Source organism: Gymnodraco acuticeps, unplaced genomic scaffold (assembly GCF_902827175.1).
Source record: "Gymnodraco acuticeps unplaced genomic scaffold, fGymAcu1.1, whole genome shotgun sequence".
Taxonomy (NCBI): domain Eukaryota; kingdom Metazoa; phylum Chordata; class Actinopteri; order Perciformes; family Bathydraconidae; genus Gymnodraco; species Gymnodraco acuticeps.
In genome coordinates, this window is record NW_022991939.1 from 32361 (window position 1) to 54898 (window position 22538).

General features: G+C 40.8%; 1 protein-coding gene across 1 annotated transcript in view; it reads right to left on the bottom strand.

Annotated features, from left to right (window-relative positions):
• The window catches only part of LOC117535832 (voltage-dependent T-type calcium channel subunit alpha-1H-like), a gene marked incomplete at its 5' end in the record, with an annotated part of 64852 nt that overhangs the window by 19160 nt on the left and 23154 nt on the right, over nt 1-22538 (bottom strand). The window contains 17 exon segments of the mRNA XM_034200424.1: nt 1417-1495; nt 3511-3581; nt 5279-5412; nt 6169-6278; nt 6849-7000; nt 9767-9980; nt 10789-10878; nt 11646-11771; nt 13576-13702; nt 15110-15294; nt 15418-15486; nt 15872-15995; nt 16182-16285; nt 18617-18976; nt 20123-20406; nt 20493-20580; nt 21485-21640. Of these exon segments, the coding sequence (XP_034056315.1) occupies nt 1417-1495; nt 3511-3581; nt 5279-5412; nt 6169-6278; nt 6849-7000; nt 9767-9980; nt 10789-10878; nt 11646-11771; nt 13576-13702; nt 15110-15294; nt 15418-15486; nt 15872-15995; nt 16182-16285; nt 18617-18976; nt 20123-20406; nt 20493-20580; nt 21485-21640 (2473 nt within the window).

Genomic DNA, 22538 nt, shown 5'->3' on the forward strand with positions numbered 1-22538 from the left:
AGATGTTTGAATGGTGATATACACAGTGACAGATGTTAAGGACTAACGTTTATAATAAATACATCTGTATTGATTTTAAGATATTTTCATAGTTCATCAATCATACGTATTGGGATCATTTGTATTAATGTGGACCGGAGGGAGAGGGTGACGAGCATAAGTTTCACTTTCCTTTTTATTTCAATTCCAACTTTGGTCATGAAGAATATGTTTCTCTGTTGTCCACGTTCATAAAGCATAAAGCAACAGCGTCAGAGCACGGTGCAGAGTCTCTAGATGAGTTTACAGTAGTCCCTCGTTCTTATTGAACATCCATGTTGTAGTCCGCTGTATAGAGAACTGTAGTTTCCATAGTTTCCCCACAGCAGCAGACGCACATTCAGGACGTCCGCTGGCGCATCATAAACACGTCGGATAGTGAAAGTGCAGTCGGATTCTCTAAAGTACTGCAGTCTCTTCTCCTAAGTCCTTTTGAATTCTCCTATCCACTATCCCTTAACCCCATGACGTTTCACTCAGAGGTCAAGGAATAGGAGATAGGGTTAGAACTTAGGAGCTGATTTTTAAACTATCCGAAAGCAACCAAGGTCTCTACTGTTAGCCTACACAAAATGACAGCCCTATGATGGAAACAGTGAATCAAATAAAAATGTTTCAGTGGAAATATGAAAGCAAAAGGTGTTTTCAATGTTGTGTTCATTTCAACAGGTTGATAGTGTGAAATCATGAAGTGTAGAAATGAGGTAACGAAGCAGAGAAGCAAGGCCCAACCAACTGTAACCTCTAGTGATGACTAGGCTCATTTTGTTTCAATAAATGATGACACGTCCAATGTAAAGTACTTTTCCAGAATCTGACCAGGCTATAATGAAATCATCCAACACACTTCTCTGAAAGCCTTTTACGAAAATATAATTCCCTACTTTAGCTTTGTAAGCCCTCAAGATGGATTTAAAGTGAGACACAGAGCTTGGTCACAGCAAAAAAGTTATTACTTTGGAAAACTCAAAAACAGACATTATTTCGTTCTTCAGCTTCAAATAGAAGCAAAACAACATTTCTCAGAGAGCAACCTCTTCATCACCAGGATGTTCCTTTTGTCCTCCAATATGCCTTTTCACTAATCCTCCTCTCTCACACAATGTTGCGCTCTCAGGGAAAATGAGTTAGCCTATTGAGAAAGCAATATGTGAATACATGTGATCATGCCAATGTGATATTTTCTGGTTCGAAACAGGTCTCTGATGTGAGAGAAAAATAGAAAGTGGGAGACAGATGGGGGGTCGAGATCCAACAGAGACGGTTCAGGCGGGGCAATGTGCGCTTAGTCGTGACTGTGGTAGTAATGACTAGATTCTGCGCTGAAGCTCGAGGACCATGGTGTATGTGTGTTTTTTTGTCAGTAGTGTGACTGACCCAGTCTGCCAAAGAGCTCCACTCCCAGCGCAGCGTAGATGAAGAACAGCAGCATGAAGAGGAGACCGAGATTTCCCACCTGGAGGCAAAACGCATGTTAGATCCAGCTCCGCACACCAAACCGGAGTTTAAATGCTGCTTGTTAAAAACTGCAGGGAATAAAGCACATTTATTTCATTGTATTTACTACATAGCCATCCATTATGAATGGTAAACACATTCTTACAAATATGTCTTCTTAGGGAACCATAATTGGCATCCTATTCCAACCCCCATGTCAATTCAATTAAGAGCAATATATTTGATCATTTTTTGATTGGTTCAGTTTTTGAGACTTATTATTATTTGAACTTTTTATATGCATTTGTAAAAAAAAGAAGATATTTCAGTGAAAAATACACAAATGTGGTAAATATAAATATAATGTTGAAAGCGCAAAAAAAATATATATAAAAAGTAACTTAAAGATATCACACTGCCTTGCTCTCACTGGGTTGTGCGGCAATTATCATATTACAAAAATAAGAAGAAGAATTTTATTTTAATAGCACCTTCTAAAACAGATGTACAAAGTGCTTTCACATAAAACATAAAAAGGTTAAAAAATATAAAATATAAATCAAAAAGTAAGGTGGCAAATACAGGCAAAATTGTACTGAACGAGTGTACATGCTACCTGAATTGTGATGACTGTTGCCTTTAAGTTATTAAGAGCACTTTCCAAAAGGGACTAGCGTGGCTTTTTGGTTGAGATAGCACAGTTTGTGTTGGTGTTACCTTAACCCAGGGGTGTCAAACTCAAGGCCCGGGGGCCAAATCCGGCCCGCGACTTCATGTTATGTGGCCCCGCAAGAGCTTCCAAGGAATATAATACGTTTATTATACGGTTACATGCCGATTTACAGAAGCACGTTGCCCATAAACTACATGTCCCACAATGCATCTAGTTTTGTGACATGCGCACTGAAGAGACTTGCAATTATTTGCCCTAGACTTCTGCTTTCAGATGTAGTTAATTATGAAGTTATTACCCTATCCCATAATAATCCAATTCAGAGGCAATAACGTCATATAATACATTATTTTATATATATTATATATTTATATATTTATATATTTATATAGTCTTAAAAGTTGCAACCGGCCCTTTGAGTGCAACCATAATGTGGCCCGCGATGAAATTGAGTTCGACACCCTGCCTTAACCCTAACCCCTATGACTACATAAACCGCCTTTATGATCATTAGAAACAACACTAAGAAAATATTACAATTCTTAAAACGAACATGAAGACGTGTGCTGTGAAAGAAATCAGAGAAAGCTTTGACATCTGCTATCAAAGCAGAGCTAGAATATCGACAGTGGCTTTCCCCTAGTACTTTTGGGCAAACCCTGGAACTGTAAGCACTTCCTGTCCCTGCACCATACCTTGCCAGCATGTTGTCTCTTATACCCTCCCCCAATAAACCCTGTGCCCCGATGTTTAAATCTGTGCTCACGACATTTGGAAAGAAACGGAACAATGTGTGAGAATCATTATTTCGGTGCAGCTGCTCTCTGCCTGTAGCAAGTGTGTCAGACAGCAGGAGGGAGAGACCTGAGATACTCCCACCACATCCGCTGACATCCTTTAAAAGGAGCGTGCCGACAGAAAAGCACGAAGAGGAACATCGGGGAGGAAGTCCGCTGAACAGACTGACTCTGAAAGTTGTTTTTGCAATGATCAAGGTCTTACATGTACTCTGCACTACTGCTACTTTGCCTTAGCACATTTGAGCACATACCGTAGGTAACACTCCCAGAGTTCTGACAAATGTTGTATCCTATGTGATTCGTATTTTCTTGGAGTACACTTCTTGTAAATCAGCAGAAAAGGGAATGTAGAGAATGAGATCAGTCAGTGTTTTCTTTCATATGGATGGATATGACCCGAGTTAAATATTCATCAGGAAGCAGCATACATATTTCAGGGAGCTCTCTATTCCAAACAAATCCTTTTATATTCACCCTGTATTCTTTATAAAGAAATCATAAATAAACCAAAGGAATGGAACCTCTCTTTTGTGTTGGAGACCCCGCAGAGTGGGTGTTTACCTGCGGCAGCGCCTGCATGACGGTGTCCAGCAGAGATCTCATCCCTGTGGCCATCTTCAGGAGCTTCAGCACTGCAGACACACACGGGAGGAAGAGGAGGAGGAGGAAGAGTCTTTAGCAGCGAGATGATGCTGGTTTCGTCGGCCCATTTGCTGCAGGATTTACAATGTCACGGAACTAAACTAGCACGCAGTGAAGCACTCAGTAGCAGTGCTGGGATTTAACTCAAGTACTGTACATACGTTTAATGTCATGTGCTTTACTACTTGAGTATTTAGCATTTCCTGCCACTTTACATTTCTACTCCACTGCATCTCAGAGGGATATATTTGATTCCACTACATTTATTTGACACCTGTAGCTACGTGTCACCTTTTGCAGAAACAACATGTGTTTTGTATGATACATTAACTTTTAATCTATTGAATAGTACCAGTATCAATAAGTATTCATACTTTGCTCCACTTTAAAACCCTTTCTTGAAGTGGACCTATCATGCTATATTTGAATAATATATTGTAGGGCCATACCTATACAAAACATGTCTGTGAAGTTTTTTTTTCAAAATACCAAACAGATAATGCATTTTAGCCATGCCTCATTTAGCTCTTTTTTAGCCCTGTTTTTGTAAGGGCTGAATCTGAGAGAAGTCTTCTTTTCTGCTTTTGTGGCAGACTGCAGCGCCACCTACAGGCCTGGCATATGCACTACAGCGTCTCCAGCGCTTTCGAACGGCAATGGCCGTGGCTGTCTCCTCCTGATAGGTGGAGAGTTGACCATATAGGCGGAGCTCCTCGTTTCTGACGTCAGAGATATTTCAAATCTGTATCAGTCTGTATCAGCTCCGTTGCAGCCCCGTTTTTAGAGATTTGGGTATGGAGGAAAAGAGAGAGGGGACACATATTCATGTATAAAAGACGTACAAAAGTGCATTTTGCATGATAGGTCCCCTTTAAGACTAATAAGTACTTATTAGTCTTAACCTCTTAAGCCCCAAGCCTGTTTTTCAGGTTTCAGGCTCGAAAATGACATGCCCAAAACAAAGGACTATAACTTAACTTCTAAAAGGGTTATATGAATAATTTCTTTTATCAAAGCAAGGTCACATCTGTGAGTTGGATGTAGAAGTGTCAGAATCAATAAAGATGTTTCAGTGTCAGAGTAAATCCAGATGGAACATAGTCAAAAAGTGTACATTTTTGTCTCCGCCCAAATAAAACCCATTACTTATAGTGAAAACCACCCTTGAATGATGGGTTAGTAGCCTAAAAGCTTTAGGAATCCAAAGTACAACATATAATAAGTACCCTGTATCAAGATTGAGGCGAAACAAGTGAGAATTGACCTTTTTAGAGAGACTAAGCTTTGGGTACATTTGGTTCCATCAGTGCCATTTAAGAAAGTACTTACTATTTTTGGCCAGAGAGTGCCTTTATTAGAGATAGAGTGGTAAAGGGGGGGCGATCGAGTCGATAACATTGCCTGACATTTTCTGCGTACTTGGCAGTGGACTCCACATGTGAAGTACACACAGGTATGTAATGTACTGTATCTATGTGTAAAAGCCAGGAGGCATCTGTAACCCATTACTTTAAGAAATGACAATAACAAACAATAACACATTTGGTTAGAAAAAGTGCTTTACAACATCAATCACTTTCAAGAGGAGTGTCTGTAGTGAGGACTCATAGAGTGACAATGACTTATATACAGTCTGTGTGTGTGTGTGTGTGTGTGTGTGTGTGTGTGTGTGTGTGTGTATATCTACCTCGTGCTATCCTGAGTACTCTCATGATTCTGATGATGGTAGGATTTATAGGCAGCGCTGAGCTCATCTTCAGCTCCTCCAGCGCGATGCCCACGATGGACAGCGCCACTATAGCTATATCCAGCTGATTCCACCTAAACACACGGAGAAACGTCTTTCAATAGGAACAGCACATAGAAGTACAAACATGAATTCCCTGCTGTTACTAAAATTCAGTATAACAAACTACATGTGCAGCCTCTTACAGACTTCCCTGGTGGCAAAGTCAGAGTATCCCTATCAAGGAATGGCCGGTCTGTTGATGCCGATACGTGAGCCATTTGAAAGAGTAACGGGTAGCCCACCCACTACTCTCTGCAGTAGGTAACACATTGAGTTTACTCTGTGTGTACCAGATTCAGAGACAGCTTCATCCCGCAGGCAACAAGACTGTTAAACAACTGAAACAATTTCATAACATCTGCTACTTATAGTAATTATTTATCTATTATCTAATACATCATTCCAATAACTTGTATATAGACTCGTATTGCACTATTCCACCTTTTTTTCTCACTTTTAAAAAAAACTATTTTTCTTTTTGTATTACTTTTAATATAGTATATTTTAATATTGTCTGGTTATCTGTATTATTGTGTTGTATTGTTGGAGAAGCCTGTGACCTAAGATTTTCAACGACATAATTACTCTGTAGCTATGTTAGTTTGACAATAAAGAACCTTGATAAGTCACCACCAGGCCACCCTAAGACTGAAAACACACTCAATCACTTGAACTGAGTGTACTGACAATAGGGAGACATGCATGTACTCAAGCTATTATTAACAGAAAATAGATTCAAACGAGGAAATATTGAATAATAAGTATTCGATATTACAGCAGGGAGTTACCTGTCTTTGAAGAACCTTTGTATGCCGAATGCCGAAAGTTTGAGCAGGGCCTCGACGACGAAGATGCAGGTGAACACGTAGTTACAGTACTTCAGAACCTCCTCTAAATACTGAACACACAGGCGGAGAATTATTTCAAAGCTTTAGTTAATGGTTTGATGTGGCAATAGTCAATACTTATTTTGTATTCAAATGTTGTGAAAGCCTTTAATGGTATTAATAGTGGAGATAGAGCAACAGCTCCTAAGAAGCTAAACAAGGTGATCATTGCTCTCAAAGGAGATTATGGCATCCCTCCAAAAATACATCAGAAACTTCTGCTTATTAAAATCCACAGGCTTCACGGGAAATACAAATATTAGTGATTAGCATAGTGCCAGCGGTGATGCCGACTTCAGTGTATAACTAAGGAGTTTTATCTGACAGCAAATGTTAAATCAATGCGGTACGGTTATTTTTGGAAGCACACTCACTTCCCAACATACTTGCACTGACTGTTTAGCACAATACAAACTAAAGACTTCAGATTTATAGTGCTACTAGCTAAAGATAACCAACACTTTAGCCATCATTGAGAGGACAACTAAACATGTATGGAAATAGGATTACAGTGAGCAAAGTTCAAATAAATGTTTACATCCAATACCTTTAAATGTCATGTCTATGTGCAGTAACCTTACCTTTGGCTGATTGTAGTGCTCGATGCTCATGGTGAAGACGTTGATGCAGATGATGAAGGTGATGAAGAGGTCCAGGTAGTGGCTGGTGCACAGCGTGTGGATGTACAGACGCACGGGGGAGTAGTCCGCATAGTACGGCCTCTGCTTGGCTTCTGGAGGTCACAGACACACACGTACAAACAAACATAGGGAAGGAGGACACAGAGAGAGACACATATCAGAATGCAGAGAGACAGGAAGAGTGGAGCTGTGAGTTAGTGATCTGACATGGAGATATAACATCTGTCCAGTGGTGTGCACGGGAAGGTGTAGGGGCTAAGGAAGGGGAACCACCACTGTTTTCTCTTTGACAGCAGAAAATCACTTCTTATACTTACTATTGATTTGTTTTTGCCCTCACATCACCTCAAAGCGGCAGCCTGGGCGCACCGCTGGCATCTCTACTGCGTCAAAAATGTTCAATTCTCATATTGGGTGGTGCCCCTTTCATGTTATCACGGCCCCTGCCCCTCACTAAGTCTGTGCACACCACTGCCTGTATGGTATGTTCAAATAAGAGAGGACATGAGAGTCACAGCTAGCCTAATTTATCAATTATATAAACAAGTTTTAAATGTTCAAGGAATACTTCCCTACAAAGCGATATCAATTACTCACTTGAATTCTTAAAGAAAACGTCACTCAAGCGATACTCACAAAGAAAATGACCTGAGCAGAGACTGAGAGGGTTTACCGGTGTGTTGCAAATGGTGAGGTTTAAGTAGAAATGCATTGGTCTGTGAAGTATTGTGCATTACAACTGAATGTATTAGAGTTTGATTGTAATGCAAGAGCTGTGTAAGATTAAGTAGACATATGTTTTGATATCATTTTGTAGTTGTTAAAATGTTTATTATGTACTAGCTGCCCTTACTAAGTATGTACTATTACATTCAGTCATTATACTTTGGACGTACTACTTTGTCCTAGGATTGTATCGTGATATGTGACCCTCTTGTTCTTAAAGGATTGTGGGTGAGAATAACTAGAAAAGCATGCTGACTTCCATACTGGAGAATTTGATCGGATGCAGTACAACATCCTCGTATTTTGGGTATACTGCATTTCATATATTGTGTATTTGGACATATCTTACTGGCATACTAAATAGTATGGTAGTCTGGGTATTTGAACGTTTGAAATTTGAAAGTAAGACTTCTGTGTTTTCCAAGAAGGCATGCCAGGAAAACAATGTTTTCTTCAATATTTCAAGTTAACACCAGGTGAGTAATTGACATACAAATGGGCAATTTGTATAAGTATTCCCTCACTCGAGTTCAAATAACTCAATCCTTAATATCACCCTTTAATTCTTCCTTCAAACAGTCTTTGGTAAACATATTCCCGAACTAAAGGGAGTGGCAGTCATAATTCTTTCAGAGGGCTCCTTTAATGGGAGCATTATTGGAAGATTCATTGCCTCTCTAATAATGATATTCTTGTCAAGACTTAGAGGTCTCGCCCTGCATCCTGACCTCAAAAGAAGTCTACATTAAAGCCCAGACTAAAGAGTATACTTTGTGATAGGTGCATTACAGCCTCTGAATAATTAAATAGACTTTAAGTGAAGCTGAAATAATGAATGAAGCTCAGAGGTGGAAAAACCTCGCATCCATTAAGCTTAAAGCCTAGGTTCTGATCGACTGTGTACTCACATGTCCATACATGACGATTGATGATGGCTTTTATGGTACGTGCATGTTTATGTCACCGTCCCAAGTTTACACCATGTCTGCTGCATGCTTACATGCCTTTGATGTCTATGGGTGAGAGGGGCTGCGCAGGGTGCGTTCAACAACACAATTAGTATGTGAAGTATCTATAATCTTAATATTCACAACGTTTCACTTTTCAACTCGCCCAATTTGAAGGTTTTCGAAAAAATACTGTAATGTTGAACAAACGCTCGAGCCACTATTCTCTTTGATGACATCCCTAGTCATTTCAAACCCCTCGGAAAAATCTCAATAGTCTAAAACGTATTTTTTTCAAGACTAGACTTATTGCATGGCCAAACTCTGGAGACAGTTAATCTTCACCATTAGCAGTTTTAGACCAGAGAGACATGTTGTAACAATGGAAAGAGTGGCGCTCTGCTCACACCTTGTACTGCCTTCTAGTGTGATTCTGTCATTTTATATTTAAGCCAAATGGTTGTGCTCTTTGATAAAGCCATGTGCTTCTTCTAATTCCCTTTTCTCCTTTCTTCAGTAAAAGGCTTCACTGCTTTGTGGCGTGAGACTTTTTTTGCAATAAGTGGTGAGTTTCTGATGTTTCTGGGGCTTCAGCCTCGTAACCTTCTATCCTTCTTATCTAACAAACAAATCATCTTCATGTCCCAATGTATTTGCAGGTTTAGCAGCCTGCTATGTTTCTGAGTCTGCCAGTCAAAGCATGTTCACAGGAAATGTCCTTCTGGCCTGTGTCGAGAGACGCCGCAGGCTCGGGTTGGTTCATGCACCCGGAGGGGGAGGGGGGGAGGAGTTGGCGTTTCACTGATCAAAATTTTGATAGGCAAAATTTTAGGAGACAAATGGAGGCAAACAACAACCTCGATCGGCATCACATGCATTCATTGGTTCTCATTATTAATTAGCAATGTTTGGTCATTTAAGAAATGAAATAGAGACTACTGAATACTGTTTTTACTGGTTTGCATGCAATGTTTGGGGAGGGTTGGGGGGAGGCTGCAGTCACATGCATCAGACTGACGTAGCCTACGCCTTCTGCCAGTGATTAGTCACCGTTTGCGTGAGCTACCCAGTCTTTTAAACTCTCCCTCTTTATTTTTAAATCTCTATAAATGTCCCTGTTTTATTTCTCTTTCTCTTTTTTCAGGCTCTGAAAGCAGGCAGTGCTCAGAAAAATAGACTACCGACCAGCCCCTCCATTCTCCTTACTCCTGCGCTTTTTCTCTATCATTTTGACCCTCTTCTCCTCCCGTAAGCGAGTCTCCTCCTCCTCCTGGTCCTGGCGGCACTTGTGGAAGTTCTCCACCACCACGCCGACAAACATGTTGAGCACGAAGAAGCTGACGATGAGCAGGAAGGAGATGAAATAGAGCAGCATCCAGGGGTTGTTGTTCCTAACAGGCTGAAAAGACAATTGGAGAGCAAGACAAGTTTTCATATTGTGCAGAGGTAGGACTCTTTTGTTTTTGACAAATGCCACATTGCCCTTGTAACGCCTCACATTATGTGCATACAGCAAATCCTTTGGTTGCCTTGAGTAATCTTTCCAGAAATCAAAAGGATAATTTCACGGTTAATGTAGCAAGATCTCTGCTGATGCTATAACGAATAAAGGCTCCTTTGGTTTGAAGACTCTAGTTTTTGCCAATAAGTCTTCACTATTTCAGCACAGTACACCACAGTCCTGTGCCTGCTATAAAATCACATTTAGAGCCGTGCTTTTGCTTAGAATCATTACAGCACCCCTGCCACTCTGTCCCTCTATTATACTCCAATATGTATTTAAGATGTTTTCAGGGCTGTTAAAGCTTTCAATACAAGATTATAGTGCCACTATTCCCCAACACGCCTTAAAGTTCAAATGTCTTGAGCTGCTTTACAGGTTGGTTAATACCAACACTATCTAACTAGATCTGATATGTAATGTTATTTTATTTGATATGCAACTGCACTTAGCCTAGAGTAGGTGTATAATAAAATAAGTGGCACAAATCACAGTTTCCAGTTAAGAATATAAAGAAAAAAGGTGTCATACAAACATGAGAAGTTAAAGTAAAAAAATGTGCAATAAAAGATCAAATAAAACACATTTGAAATCCGATATTTATATACCTTTCGTGAGACATCATCTGTTGTATAATGTCTAAGGATTTTTGATACACACAGGATTTGAAATGGGTCAGGCTTCATGTATCTCAAACCGTCATTACCTGTTGGTCCACTCCCACTGCATCCAGCCCGTCATACATGATGTTGACCCAGCCGTCCTTACAGGACAGCACGAACAAAGACATCAGAGCCTGGAGAGGAAGAGTAATTCAAGTTTAAATACTGACATCTTAACATCAACATTAGCATGTGTTTTGTCCTCTCAATGACAATTAGTTCCTGTAAATAGAAGATGATGATAATGCATTTTATTTATATAGCGCTTTTCACAACTCAAATACGCTTTACAGTATGAGGGAGGGTAGACAAACAAGGACAGGCAAACAAGTATGTAAAAAATAAAAAGGCAGTCAAGAGGAAGTTGATTGAGAGGGGGGGGGGCTTATGGGTAGACAGAGTTGAAAAGATGTGTTTTGAGGCGGGACTGAAAGACTGTGAGGGACTCAGAGTCACGGAGATCTTGGGGGAGGGGGTTCCAGAGCCTAGGAGCTGCCACTGAGAAGGCTCTGTCCCCAAAGCTGCAGAGTGTGGATGTGGGAATGGATAGGAGTCCGGCTGCGGTGGATCTGAGGGACCGTGGGGGATGCACATTCACTGTTGATAGCTGAGTAGAATTTGGTTTGAATATCAAACTAATATTTAAATGTTTAATAGTTTAACTTTTAATAAAGCAAGTTAGACAGGTAAACCATATTTAAAAAATGAAAAATATATATAGCCGTGTAGAGAAAATTGAAAAATCACACTTACATCGTGTTATTTAAACTGACAACACATATTTTGTATAGAAAATGCGATGTGTACTGTTCCAGCAGAATGTAGCAATACAAGTTATATTTTTGGTGCAACCCTATCCTCCCCTCTCTCTTCCTCTCACACTCAGTCCATCAATCCGTACCTGAACCAGGTTGTCAAAGTTGTACTTCCTTCTGATCCAGCGGTAGTTGGCCTGCAGACAGTCGGACTTGTTGGTGACATTCTTTGTGTCCAGACCTTCACAGTGGTAGAACTTGCCTTTGAACAGCTAGAGAGACAGAGAGAGAAAGAGAAGTCTGTAAGGCGACTTGGCTGCCATTCAAACATTATCTCAATTACACCGGAGCTCACAGCTTCTTAAACGTCCAACTATTAATGCCAGTAATAAAAGGACGTTTCATTAAGCACACTCTTATCAGACGTTAGTGCGCGGCTAAAAGCTAGCCTGGGGTCATGTTGTCCTTTAACCTAATTGTCATTCTTTCAAAACTCACACTCTTAAGGAACAATTACCCATTGTAAATTCAAGACACTTCCATTCCCCCCTCGAGCCACAATCACATATTCAGCTGCTCAACGACACTGACATTTAAGCTAAAGAGGCTAAATGTGTTTTGTCCTCGAGCTTCGCAAAAGCAAATGACAAAGCATTATGCAGTGTAGGCTTTGGATTTCAACCTAGCTTACATGTCTGTTTTGTCAACTATAGCGTTGCAGGAATTAGTTTTAAACTTTACATTTTAATTTGTTAGCACTTCCTGGTTCTCTCGTCTCAAAGTCAAGGAGTTTTTTCAGTGAGTGTTTCATCAGGGTTGCCAACTCTCACGCATCTGGGGTGTGACACACGCTTTCACTTTCAATCTCACGCTGCCCAAACTATTCTCACGCCAAAAACAAGATGAACCGGCGATCGGTTTTGGTTGGTTATTTACAATGTTGAGTTGACCGCTGCTCAAGCTGTGGATCCGCTCCCTCCCCGCCCCCACCACTCTTAACAACGTTAACAGACAGCAGAGCAGTGGGAGCCGGTTGGTCAATCTCCGACCCGCATTGCGCATGCGCAGATTCAGTAGAAATGATAAAAAAGTTAAAGTCTGCTGCTTATTACTAGGCCACAATAGAGTCAAAGAGTGTATGAGAGTGAGTGTGTTAATTCATATATTTGGCAGTTTGGAGTAAGTCTGTAGATGTGTGTGTGTGTGTGTTTCATGTGTAGGCCTCTCACGATGATTTTCCCGGAAATTATTGCGATAAACGATAATATTGTCGGCACCGTTGTATGACCATTTTAGACCACTGACATAATGAATATATATAATAATAATTCAAGTACATCCTTTCAAACTGCTAGTCACATCCTCATGTAAATGGAAATGTATCGAGTTCATTTTTATTTATCGTAAGATAAGTCAATTAATTGCTTATTGCGACAGGCACACAATAAAACAGTGGAAACTAACATGTGTTTGACTTTCATTAGTGAATGAAACTTTGTGCCCTTTATAGTCTGTTTCCAATATTGTCTATTTGTATATATTGTATATATATCCTATATATATGCTAAGGTCCCGCTACTGACACGATAGCAGTCATTTAGTGCGCTATGTGTAATTAAACCCATGATATCAAAATCTCACTCCAGCCAGGTACCCAAAGTTGGCAACCCTGGTTTAATACAACTTTATAAGATTTGTACCATTTGTTTTAGGCCTTAAAATACGTCAGTAAATAACCCAATCATGAATGTCAGATGCTTTTAAGTTTCTAAAATGCAAAGGTGGCTAAATAAGACAGCTTAAAGGTCATCACGACAAACATTAGCCACATTTAGCTTTGCGATGCGACCGTGATGTTGTTTGTTTATAGCATTACGTTAGCTATTTACTTCTGCCAATGCTTTAACTATCATAAAAATGATCCTGCTGAACAAAATGTGTAAGTATCATAAATGTTTGATTGCTAAAGATCTTTTCGAGTGAACCCTTGTGACGCTAACTTCCGTTTTTTCCTCCTAAAAAGGTCAACACAGCAGCACCCGTTTGTTTGTGTTACTGAATGGGATTGCACAATACCTGCACCCCCAAGATGCCAAAGACAATGAAGAAGGCGCAGCAGATGAGGACAATGTTCCCGATGGGTCTGAGCGAGGTGATGAGCGTCTCCACAACCAACTTCAGCCCCGGAGCTCGGCTGATCACCCTGAAAAACACAAATAAAGACACATTCATGTTTGTTAGCAAGCCACTGTTCATTTCGTTCCGGAAAACGTATCAACTTTTCCTCCATGACTAAGACGAACAAGCTGCCGTGAAAGATCTTAAGAGCGGATGAACGATACAAGCAAATACAGATGCATTCACGTGATATGCCACCATCAATTCTGAATCCGTGCGATCCTTTTTGATATTTATGCTAAACAGGGCAGCAGTCAACTTCTTTATCTAAAGATATTGATGGCACCTCAAATTCTAACGCATTAATAGCAAGATAGCCTTTTTATCTCTCTGACTTTGCATGGCATAAACAGTTTTTCAAGTCTTTGTTATGTGACTATATCATTTGTTTTCAACCCAAGTTACCTCCCTTAAGCCCCTGTCACACTGTCCCGAAATTGACACCCGATGGACAAACGAATATGGAATTGTGACTTTCGCACGAAGATGGCCCCGAACCACACACGAAGGCAACATTTACATTACATTTAAGACATACAACTGCAATGAAAGTAACACAAACAATTATGTTACAGTACTATGATACTGTACTGATATCTTCAGACTTTGTTCTTTACTTTATCCGTCTTTATATGTAGAAGATATTAAGTTTTCTCCGTAATGTTGTTTCCATAACAACAACAACTTCCTGTCAACTCGCCTTCAAAATAATATATTATACTTTTTAGTTTCACAGAACACAAATTGGGTTATTTACATAATATATTTACATGATTTTGTTGTGCAATAAAACAACCCGATGGACACACGATAAAGGAAATGTTCAAATTCGGCTGTGATCGTAGCAACATCGGGCCATTCGTGAGGGCATCTTAAGCCATCGTATGACCGCCGGTGGAGTTTCTCAGGCTCCGGCAGCAACTTCGTGAGCGGTGGCAAAATCTTTGGCATGCCAAAAAATTGCCGAAGGACCTTGAGAAGGTTCATTTTCGTGTTGAATTCGTGTGTCAATTTTGCCCTTCGTAAGGCCATCGTGAGGGCATCGTGTTATCATCGGTGCCATCGGGCATTCGCCCCGATCAGAGTGAGGTGCCCAAGCCAATCAACGAAGTTGCCGCTCACGAAGTTGCTGCCGGAGCCTGAGAAACTCCACCGGCGGTCATACGATGGCTTAAGATGCCCTCACGAATGGCCCGATGTTGCTACGATCACAGCCGAATTTGAACATTTCATTTATCGTGTGTCCATCGGGTGTTAATTTCGGGACAGTGTGACAGGGCCTTAAACCTACGTCGTAATGATTCCATATAAGACAAGGATAATCTTAGATAAGAGTATGTGTAAATAAATAAGATCAAAATAACCTTCCTGTTTCTGTGATGCTTACACACAGAGCTATCCACACAACAACACGCAGGGATACACCGTGTACCTCAGTGGGCGTAGTGTTCGGAGCAGGCGTAGGACTCGGAGGATGCCCAGGATCCTGTTTCCTCCAGTGTAGGCCAGAGAGACCAGGATGTCCACCAGAGACACAAACACCAACAAACCATCCAGAACGTTCCAGCTGGACTTGAGGTACGTCTGCTTCCCGAAGCAGAAACCCAGCGCTAAAACCTGGAGAAACAATGATGGTAATATTTAGAACATCTTTCAAGCTTTAAATTAGAGATATAACTAGAAATTATTGTTTCAAAATGTTACGAAGTACAACTTTTAACCGAGCTGATTGGAGTTTACCTTTATGGCCATCTCTGCCAGGAAGATCACAGTGAAAACGTAGTTGGACACACTCAGAAACTTTCGCTCCTAAGGAAAATGTTATAATAAAAACATAATTAAATGAAGTTAAACACGGCACAGAAGCAATACTAGCTCTTGGTTTACATTTAGCTAGCTAATGAACAGGTTGTAATGTAATGTTCCATTTGTTTGTCTACAGCGTGTCCACATTTGACAGATATGAGCAGTAGCAAAAAGTTTATTAACAGCTTGTATATTGGGTACAGTACAGTACAGATGGGTACAGTACAGTACAGTACAGATGGGTACAGTACAGTACACGTTGTGTAAACTCTAATTTGTCATGTTTGTATTCAGTAACCTGCAAATAGCTCAGACGAATGTGAGTAAAGAGTGAAGCGTATCAACAGTAGGTGCAAGCAGAGGTCCTTTGTTTCAGTGTGTGTCTCACCTTGCTTTCAATACTTATACCAGGCCTTTCCAGAGCAATGGTGATGCAGTTGAGGAAGATGAAAATAAGAACCACATGGTCGAACAATTTGTGAGAGATCACACTTTGGCACCAGCGACGTAATCTAGACAAAAACACGCACAGTCATCTTCAATGCTAACGCTCGGTTAGCGCTATTGACCAAACAATTAGCAGCAAGAAAGCAGCACAAGGGGGGAAATGAGAGAGGTGAAGCGAGATGAGATGAGCGGAGGAAAAGCGGAGAAAGAATAGAATAAAGCAGATTGATGATGAAATGTTGTAGACTCACTTGCTCTCTGGAGAGAACACATACAGGTTCCAGTCGTCACGCTCTTTGCACCAGCTGGGCTTCATGTTTTGAAGCTCTTTTGTGAGCCAGAGCCAGAAAGAACTCTGCAGAGGTGAGAGGTCAGACGTTGACACAAACATCTTATTTTTAGGTTATAATCACATTACATTATTTCTTCAATTACACCAGAGTCATTTTCATTTCATTGTTGAATACTCAAAGTTGTTACAACAATTGTTCAGGTAATTGTATTCCCATAGCATGGTGTTTATTGGGAGTGGAAACAGCATTGCTAAAGGGCTAATATCGTTCATATTCGTAAAATAGTCTTATTTAGTGGGGAAAGAAATCGTATTTCCACCTGCGCCTGAAAACAATTCAATATTATTTAAATGTTGTATAAATCCATAGTAAAAAAATAACAGACCGCATCAATAGCCGCAAAGGGGTTTACTTGTCCAATCAACAATTACACTCCAAAAGCATTTAAAAACAATGCATAATATAATGAGTTCCCACAGTGTTGCTGGTGTTAGCCCTTCCTTGTTTATTTGAATCTACAGGGAAACACAAAACACAAGTGTTTTCTTACCGTGAGATAACTGCACCATGACTCTTAACTTAGCGGCTGCACAAGCTCAATACAAAGTGTTGTGAAACTCATTAAACTTTGTAATAAAACAAAGCTTCAGGATTCTAATTAAAAACAGCCCAAAGTCAAGCCTCTCAGCGAGACTGTGGGAGTGTGTGTGTGTCGTGATGTTTGTTTGTAAGTGTGTGTGGAAACTGAATGAAGACAAACTGCTAATCATATATTCTTGGATCTGACACACACAGAGCACCTTGCATACACACTTTAGGTGTCACGCACACATTGACGCTTACTATGCCACACACACACACATAAGAAATGCATATAGTACACTTGTGGAAGATGTGTTTTAAACCTCAATTTTCACATTTCATGGCTTGTAAAAACTCAATTTAATGACAAATCTTATCCCAACCCATTGTAGATTTCAACCTTTCTCTATTTTTCACAAACGCACAGAAATGTACAGCCACACTGATTTCTTGTTTTGTACCCACAGAGAAAACAATTAGTGCCCAAGCCAATCAATTACAGCACGACAATTAGCGTCCCCTCGGGGCTTGCAGTGTGAAAAACAAAACGCATTATAACATCTCAAAGTGGGAGAGAGACAAAGGGCAAAGAAAACAAAGAACAAGAACCGAGTAAGAAGCAAAAGAAAAAAGAACAGAAATAAAATATGCAAGCAGTCGGAGAGGGCAGATTAAGAGATTAAGAATTTCAATAAGAGAGAAAAAACCACCGAGGTGCAACTGCTCAGCAAACTTGTCCCCGGGTCTATGAAGACACATTTCTTGCTCAAGCTTTTGTTTGATTGTAAAACAATACGCAGTGAGAATAAAGACCTGATGTGAACGTAGTTATCATACTGGGGACATTTCAATTCGATTCTCCACCCGTAGGTTAAAGTCCTCTACGTGTGCCGTTTTGGTTTCAAGTCCCTGGATCGTACCAAAAAAGTCCTAGAAAGACAAGGTAAACTTAAAGGTGGGGTAGGTAAGTTTCAGAAACCGGCTCGAGTGCAGTACAATTTGAAAGTACACAGCCGAAACGAATCCGCCCCTTCCTTCAGACTTCCTTACAGAGCACCTCCTCCAACACACATGAACGCACATGACGTCAGCAGACTGGTGAAAGTGGCCGCCTGTTGCTGGCGAGTCATTGAAGTACTGCTGCAATGCACGCCCAATGACGGCACGCCCAATGACGGCACGCCCATTGACGGCACGAGATACATTTGTGCGTGCACGAGATGGAAGGCTGACAGACAGGGAGGCAATCCAATCCGTTTAGCCGGGACGGAAGCACTTAAGATATTCATTGCTATCGGGATGTTATGAGCATTCCATGGAATATAATAACAAGTGTATCTCGAGCCGGTTTCTGAAACGTACCTACCCCACCTTTAACGAATGTGCATTTAAAAAAGAGGAATAGTTTCGGCGAAAACTAAAAGGTACCATGGGGTCAGATTAGGTTCGTTTAGCATGAAACATTTGAAACAACTAAAGGAAAAGTTAAAAAAGAAAGTAGAAAGAAAGTGAGGTCATAGAAAACGATTTCTGCTAAAAAGTGAGCAAAGATTGAGTCAGACCTAAACATTTCAGATGTGTGTATCTCACACTGCTGTAACCTTCATTCATGTGCTTTGTTATTCATGTCTTATTATCTTTGCTCTTAAATGAGTGATTTTGAAATGCCATTTTATAATATTTTTCTTAATGTCTTTCCTTTTTGTAAAGCACTTTGAATTGCGTTGTGTTGAAAGGTGCTATATATATATACTGTATAAACGTGCCTAGCCTTCTAAATGTTCTCTTCAAGGCCCTGACTCATAACTTACGTCCTCATCTATTTCATCATCAGGCGAGAGGTCTTCCTTGGGGTCGGGGTTCACGAGGGGGGGGTCGTAGTTCAAGGTCCTCCCGTTGCAGTCTGCGTACTCGGCTGTGATGGAGGGGCAGAGAGTGGACGCCTGCAGCAGCTCCAGGGTCTCCGGCCGCAGTCTGTTGTTTCCCTCGGCCTCCCCCTTGTCCTCCCCGCCATCTTCCTCCTCCCCCCCCTTGCCGGACAGCAGGCTCTCCCTCTCGCCGCTGGTGTCTCGCCGCTTGAGGCTCGGCGCTCTTCCTAGACTGTTCCAGCTGGAGCGACGGCTCCCCCAGCGGGGGGGAAGAGGGGAGCGCCGGCCGGGACTCGAGAGGCTCTGGAAGAGACAGGAAGTATGGGTCAGCTACGTGTGTTTAGGCTACAGAGGTTTTAAAGCAATATCTGGCCATTAAGGGTTTAACAAATAGAAGTTATGCATGCCCAACTTAGCATGATAGCATGAACTAAATGAAATGTATTAAAGTACATGTCAAGATATTATAAGGCAACTTCAATTTGAGATTGATTCCTCATTTTAGGATTCTCAGTTGATTCTGCAGTAACTTTTTCTGTCAGTCTTTTGAAATCACAAGAAAAATAAAAAGCGATTCTTTCTTGAGTTTTTTTCCACAGATGCTACACATTGCCAAGTAAGACACTGACCAAAACACACCTCTTCAGACTGGCTTTTAATCTGTGAATTATGCTGTATTGCTGTTTTAATAACTTTTAAATTCTATTTTATCATGTTTTATCACCACTGTAAAGCGTCTTTGAGCACCTGGAAAAGCGCTTTGAAATGCAATGTATTATTATTATTAAGAAATAAACTATAGATATGATAAACCCAATAATGCATTTGATTGTTTGCCAGAATTTCCAATAATGTTGTCTCTCACTGGTCAGAAGCTAAATATAGTAGTAACAGAAGTTTGCTACTTGACCACATGTTATGCTCATATTCTCAACTTTATGGAATATGTTTAATATATCCTTACCCATGAGCTAACACCACTCAATCTTGGCTCCTTATATTCAAAGATTTTGTTTAATTCGTGATTTCCTTGTGGAATAAATGCTGTGCCTGTCTACCTGTGTTATTAAACCACTATGTTTATCAGGGCAAAGAAAAGTGCATTTTGGGTACCGGCATTATACCTTTGTTTGAAGTTTATCTTTTACCTGCTCTGTTCTCTTTCAACAAATAGAAAGTCAAGTAAAATAAGACTGAGAAGTGAGTTTAGGTTCATCTCAGTCCACTGAGCAGTCTTTAAGGAATTCAAAGGTCCTTCGAGAACATTTAAAGCCCGACGTTACCTCATCTGACTTGAATAATTAGATCTTCAGGCCCCTTGTGGTCCTCCATTAGGGACCATTGTGTCTGTGTACATGAAGTTGGTCTAATAAATATGTCTGCTCCTCTACTCTGCCAACTCAGCGCTCTAAATCCATGCTTCGATGCTCTAAACATGACACCACTCACCAGAGAATGCTGGTCGTAGGCTATGGGGTCCATGGAGGTGGCGCTTCCACGGCGAGAGTCTGCATGAACACTTCCTGAGTCTGAAAAGCCCAGTCCTGCATCGGCATACTGAGGCACCCCCTCTCTGTACATGAGGTCGTCCCCGAGGACAGACTCGGGTCCCAGGGAGCTCTTGGGAGTGGGCATGGGCGTGGCTGCAGTGCGCATGATTATTGGAGGAGCCATGGAGCCGCGAGGGTCAACATGACCGTTGGCTGTCATCATTAGAGAGTACATTTTAAGCTCTGTGGAGGCATAAAGTAATTTCTATAACAATACAAACAACACATTTTCAAATGTATTAAAACAAACATTCTGTCATTTAACCTACCAGAGTCTCTGAGCTGGGATACCTTCTCGTCATCATCAAAGTTATCTGATTTCTTCTCATCGTCCGACTCCGACCGATTAGCATCACCCTGGAAACAGGAAGGATTTTTTTCACGGTCTACGAGAAGTATCCGATACTGATCTTTGACTAGAGCTGTGAAGGTTAAGGCTAGTTCCAAATCAGGAAGTGATGGAGCAGCAAAGTATGTATTGCAAACCCGGAAAATGCATTTAAATGGCTTTTTTACTATTGCTGGCCATGCGTTGATGATGCAGTGCCTCCGGCCTCCAAAGGAACACGATGCTGAATAGTTTGCAATGGAGAAGCATCGACAACTCCAAGAGCAACACATTTCCAACAGTGATAGCTTAATGGGTGGCTGCAGCTTGAAGGCAGACCCACATTGTGGAGGACGAGGGACTCTTTGAAATCATTTTCATCGCATTTGTATATATTATAACTTCTTATAAAACGTTTTATTTGTGATTAATCGTGAGTTAACTATGGTCAATTATACGATCAATCACCACTAAGGATTTGAATTGATTGAAAGCCCTTCTTTGAACGCCTTGAAGTGAATGAGGACATTCTTCTAGCTGAAGGCTCACTGCGTGGCAACATGATTTGGATGAGGATGATCTGAAATCATCAGTGGGTTTGTTTCGGACCGGGTCTCACTTTCATTCTCCCATCCCTCTTACGAGCAGTGGGGCCTCACATGATGTGACAGAGAGGTAATGAGAGTCCGGACCGGCGGCTGTGAGACTCCATCGGGAGTTAATTAACATCGAGAGAATCTCATCGGCATTCACACAGTTGTGGATGAGAGATGCTCGTTAAAAATTAGACATTCATCTTTACTCCACTGCCCTGGCATTAGAGCCATAATCGCAAGAATCTCTGAAATGTGAAGTTGCATATTGAAAAAACAAGTGTTTCATTAAAGTGAAAGGGTGAAACCGAATGACATATTGTGCTTTTTGTGTTCTCACCTCGGCCTGGAAGCCTTCAACCAAGATGGCCACAAGCAGGTTGAAGAGCACGTAGTTTCCAAATGTCATGAGAGCGACAAAGTAGAGCGCCGCCCACGGAGAGGTGGAGGCCATGCCGTTATACAGCACCACGTTCCAGTCCTCCTGGGTGAGAATCTATCGATTGAATGAAACACAAAGTCAGCTTTAGAGATATGTTATTTAAAAAATAGAGGAAAAGGTCGAGGGTCCACGGGCATGGAGAGAGAAGAAATGAAAGGTACATAAAGAGAATGAAAGGGGAACACATGGAGAGTAGAGGGGGAAAAGGAAGCAACGTTATCCCTTCATGTGTAATATGCTTTATAAAATACAGTACTCAGTTGTGAAAAGAAGTTCTTAAATCTTTTTGATAAGTAAACGTAGTAATACCACTCTGTTAGAAGTCGAAATACTGCACTTAAAATACAAAAACTTCTCATGCTGAATAGCCATTTTCAGAATATAATATCTACTGGATTATAATTAGTGATCCATTACTGTGAACATCATTTTTAATTGAGTAGCTAGTAAACGTGGAGCCATCTTTAATGACTTCACATACTGCCAGGTACATGAAGTAAGGGATAATGTGCAGTGAGCCGGTGTTAATGAGAAAAGAACCCCGACAGGGTGAATCTCTAGAGGCTGTCTTCTGCTGCTTCCTTTAGTGTTTATTTCCCGTGTGTCTCCCGTCCCTGTTTTCTCCATTGTCCAGCTCTGTGGCTTTGGAGCTCTTTCCTTCTCTTCCACTGATTTTCATGAACTCCAAATACAGTATGAATATTAAAATAAATAATCCATGGTCAGACAAAAAACTAATTTGTCATTTTGTGGCAACAGCAGACTCCTTTCTGCAGATTAATATGACTTTGAATATGAGTTCAAAGCTTCCTAAGCAAGGGTATGTTATTATTAGCAGGGGACTGCTATCAAGAAAAAGCAAACCTCTGAATTTCCAAATCAGAATCCAGTATTCAACCAAGCCATGTAATAACCATATTCATATGTCCTTAGTTGATTGTTATTATGTATG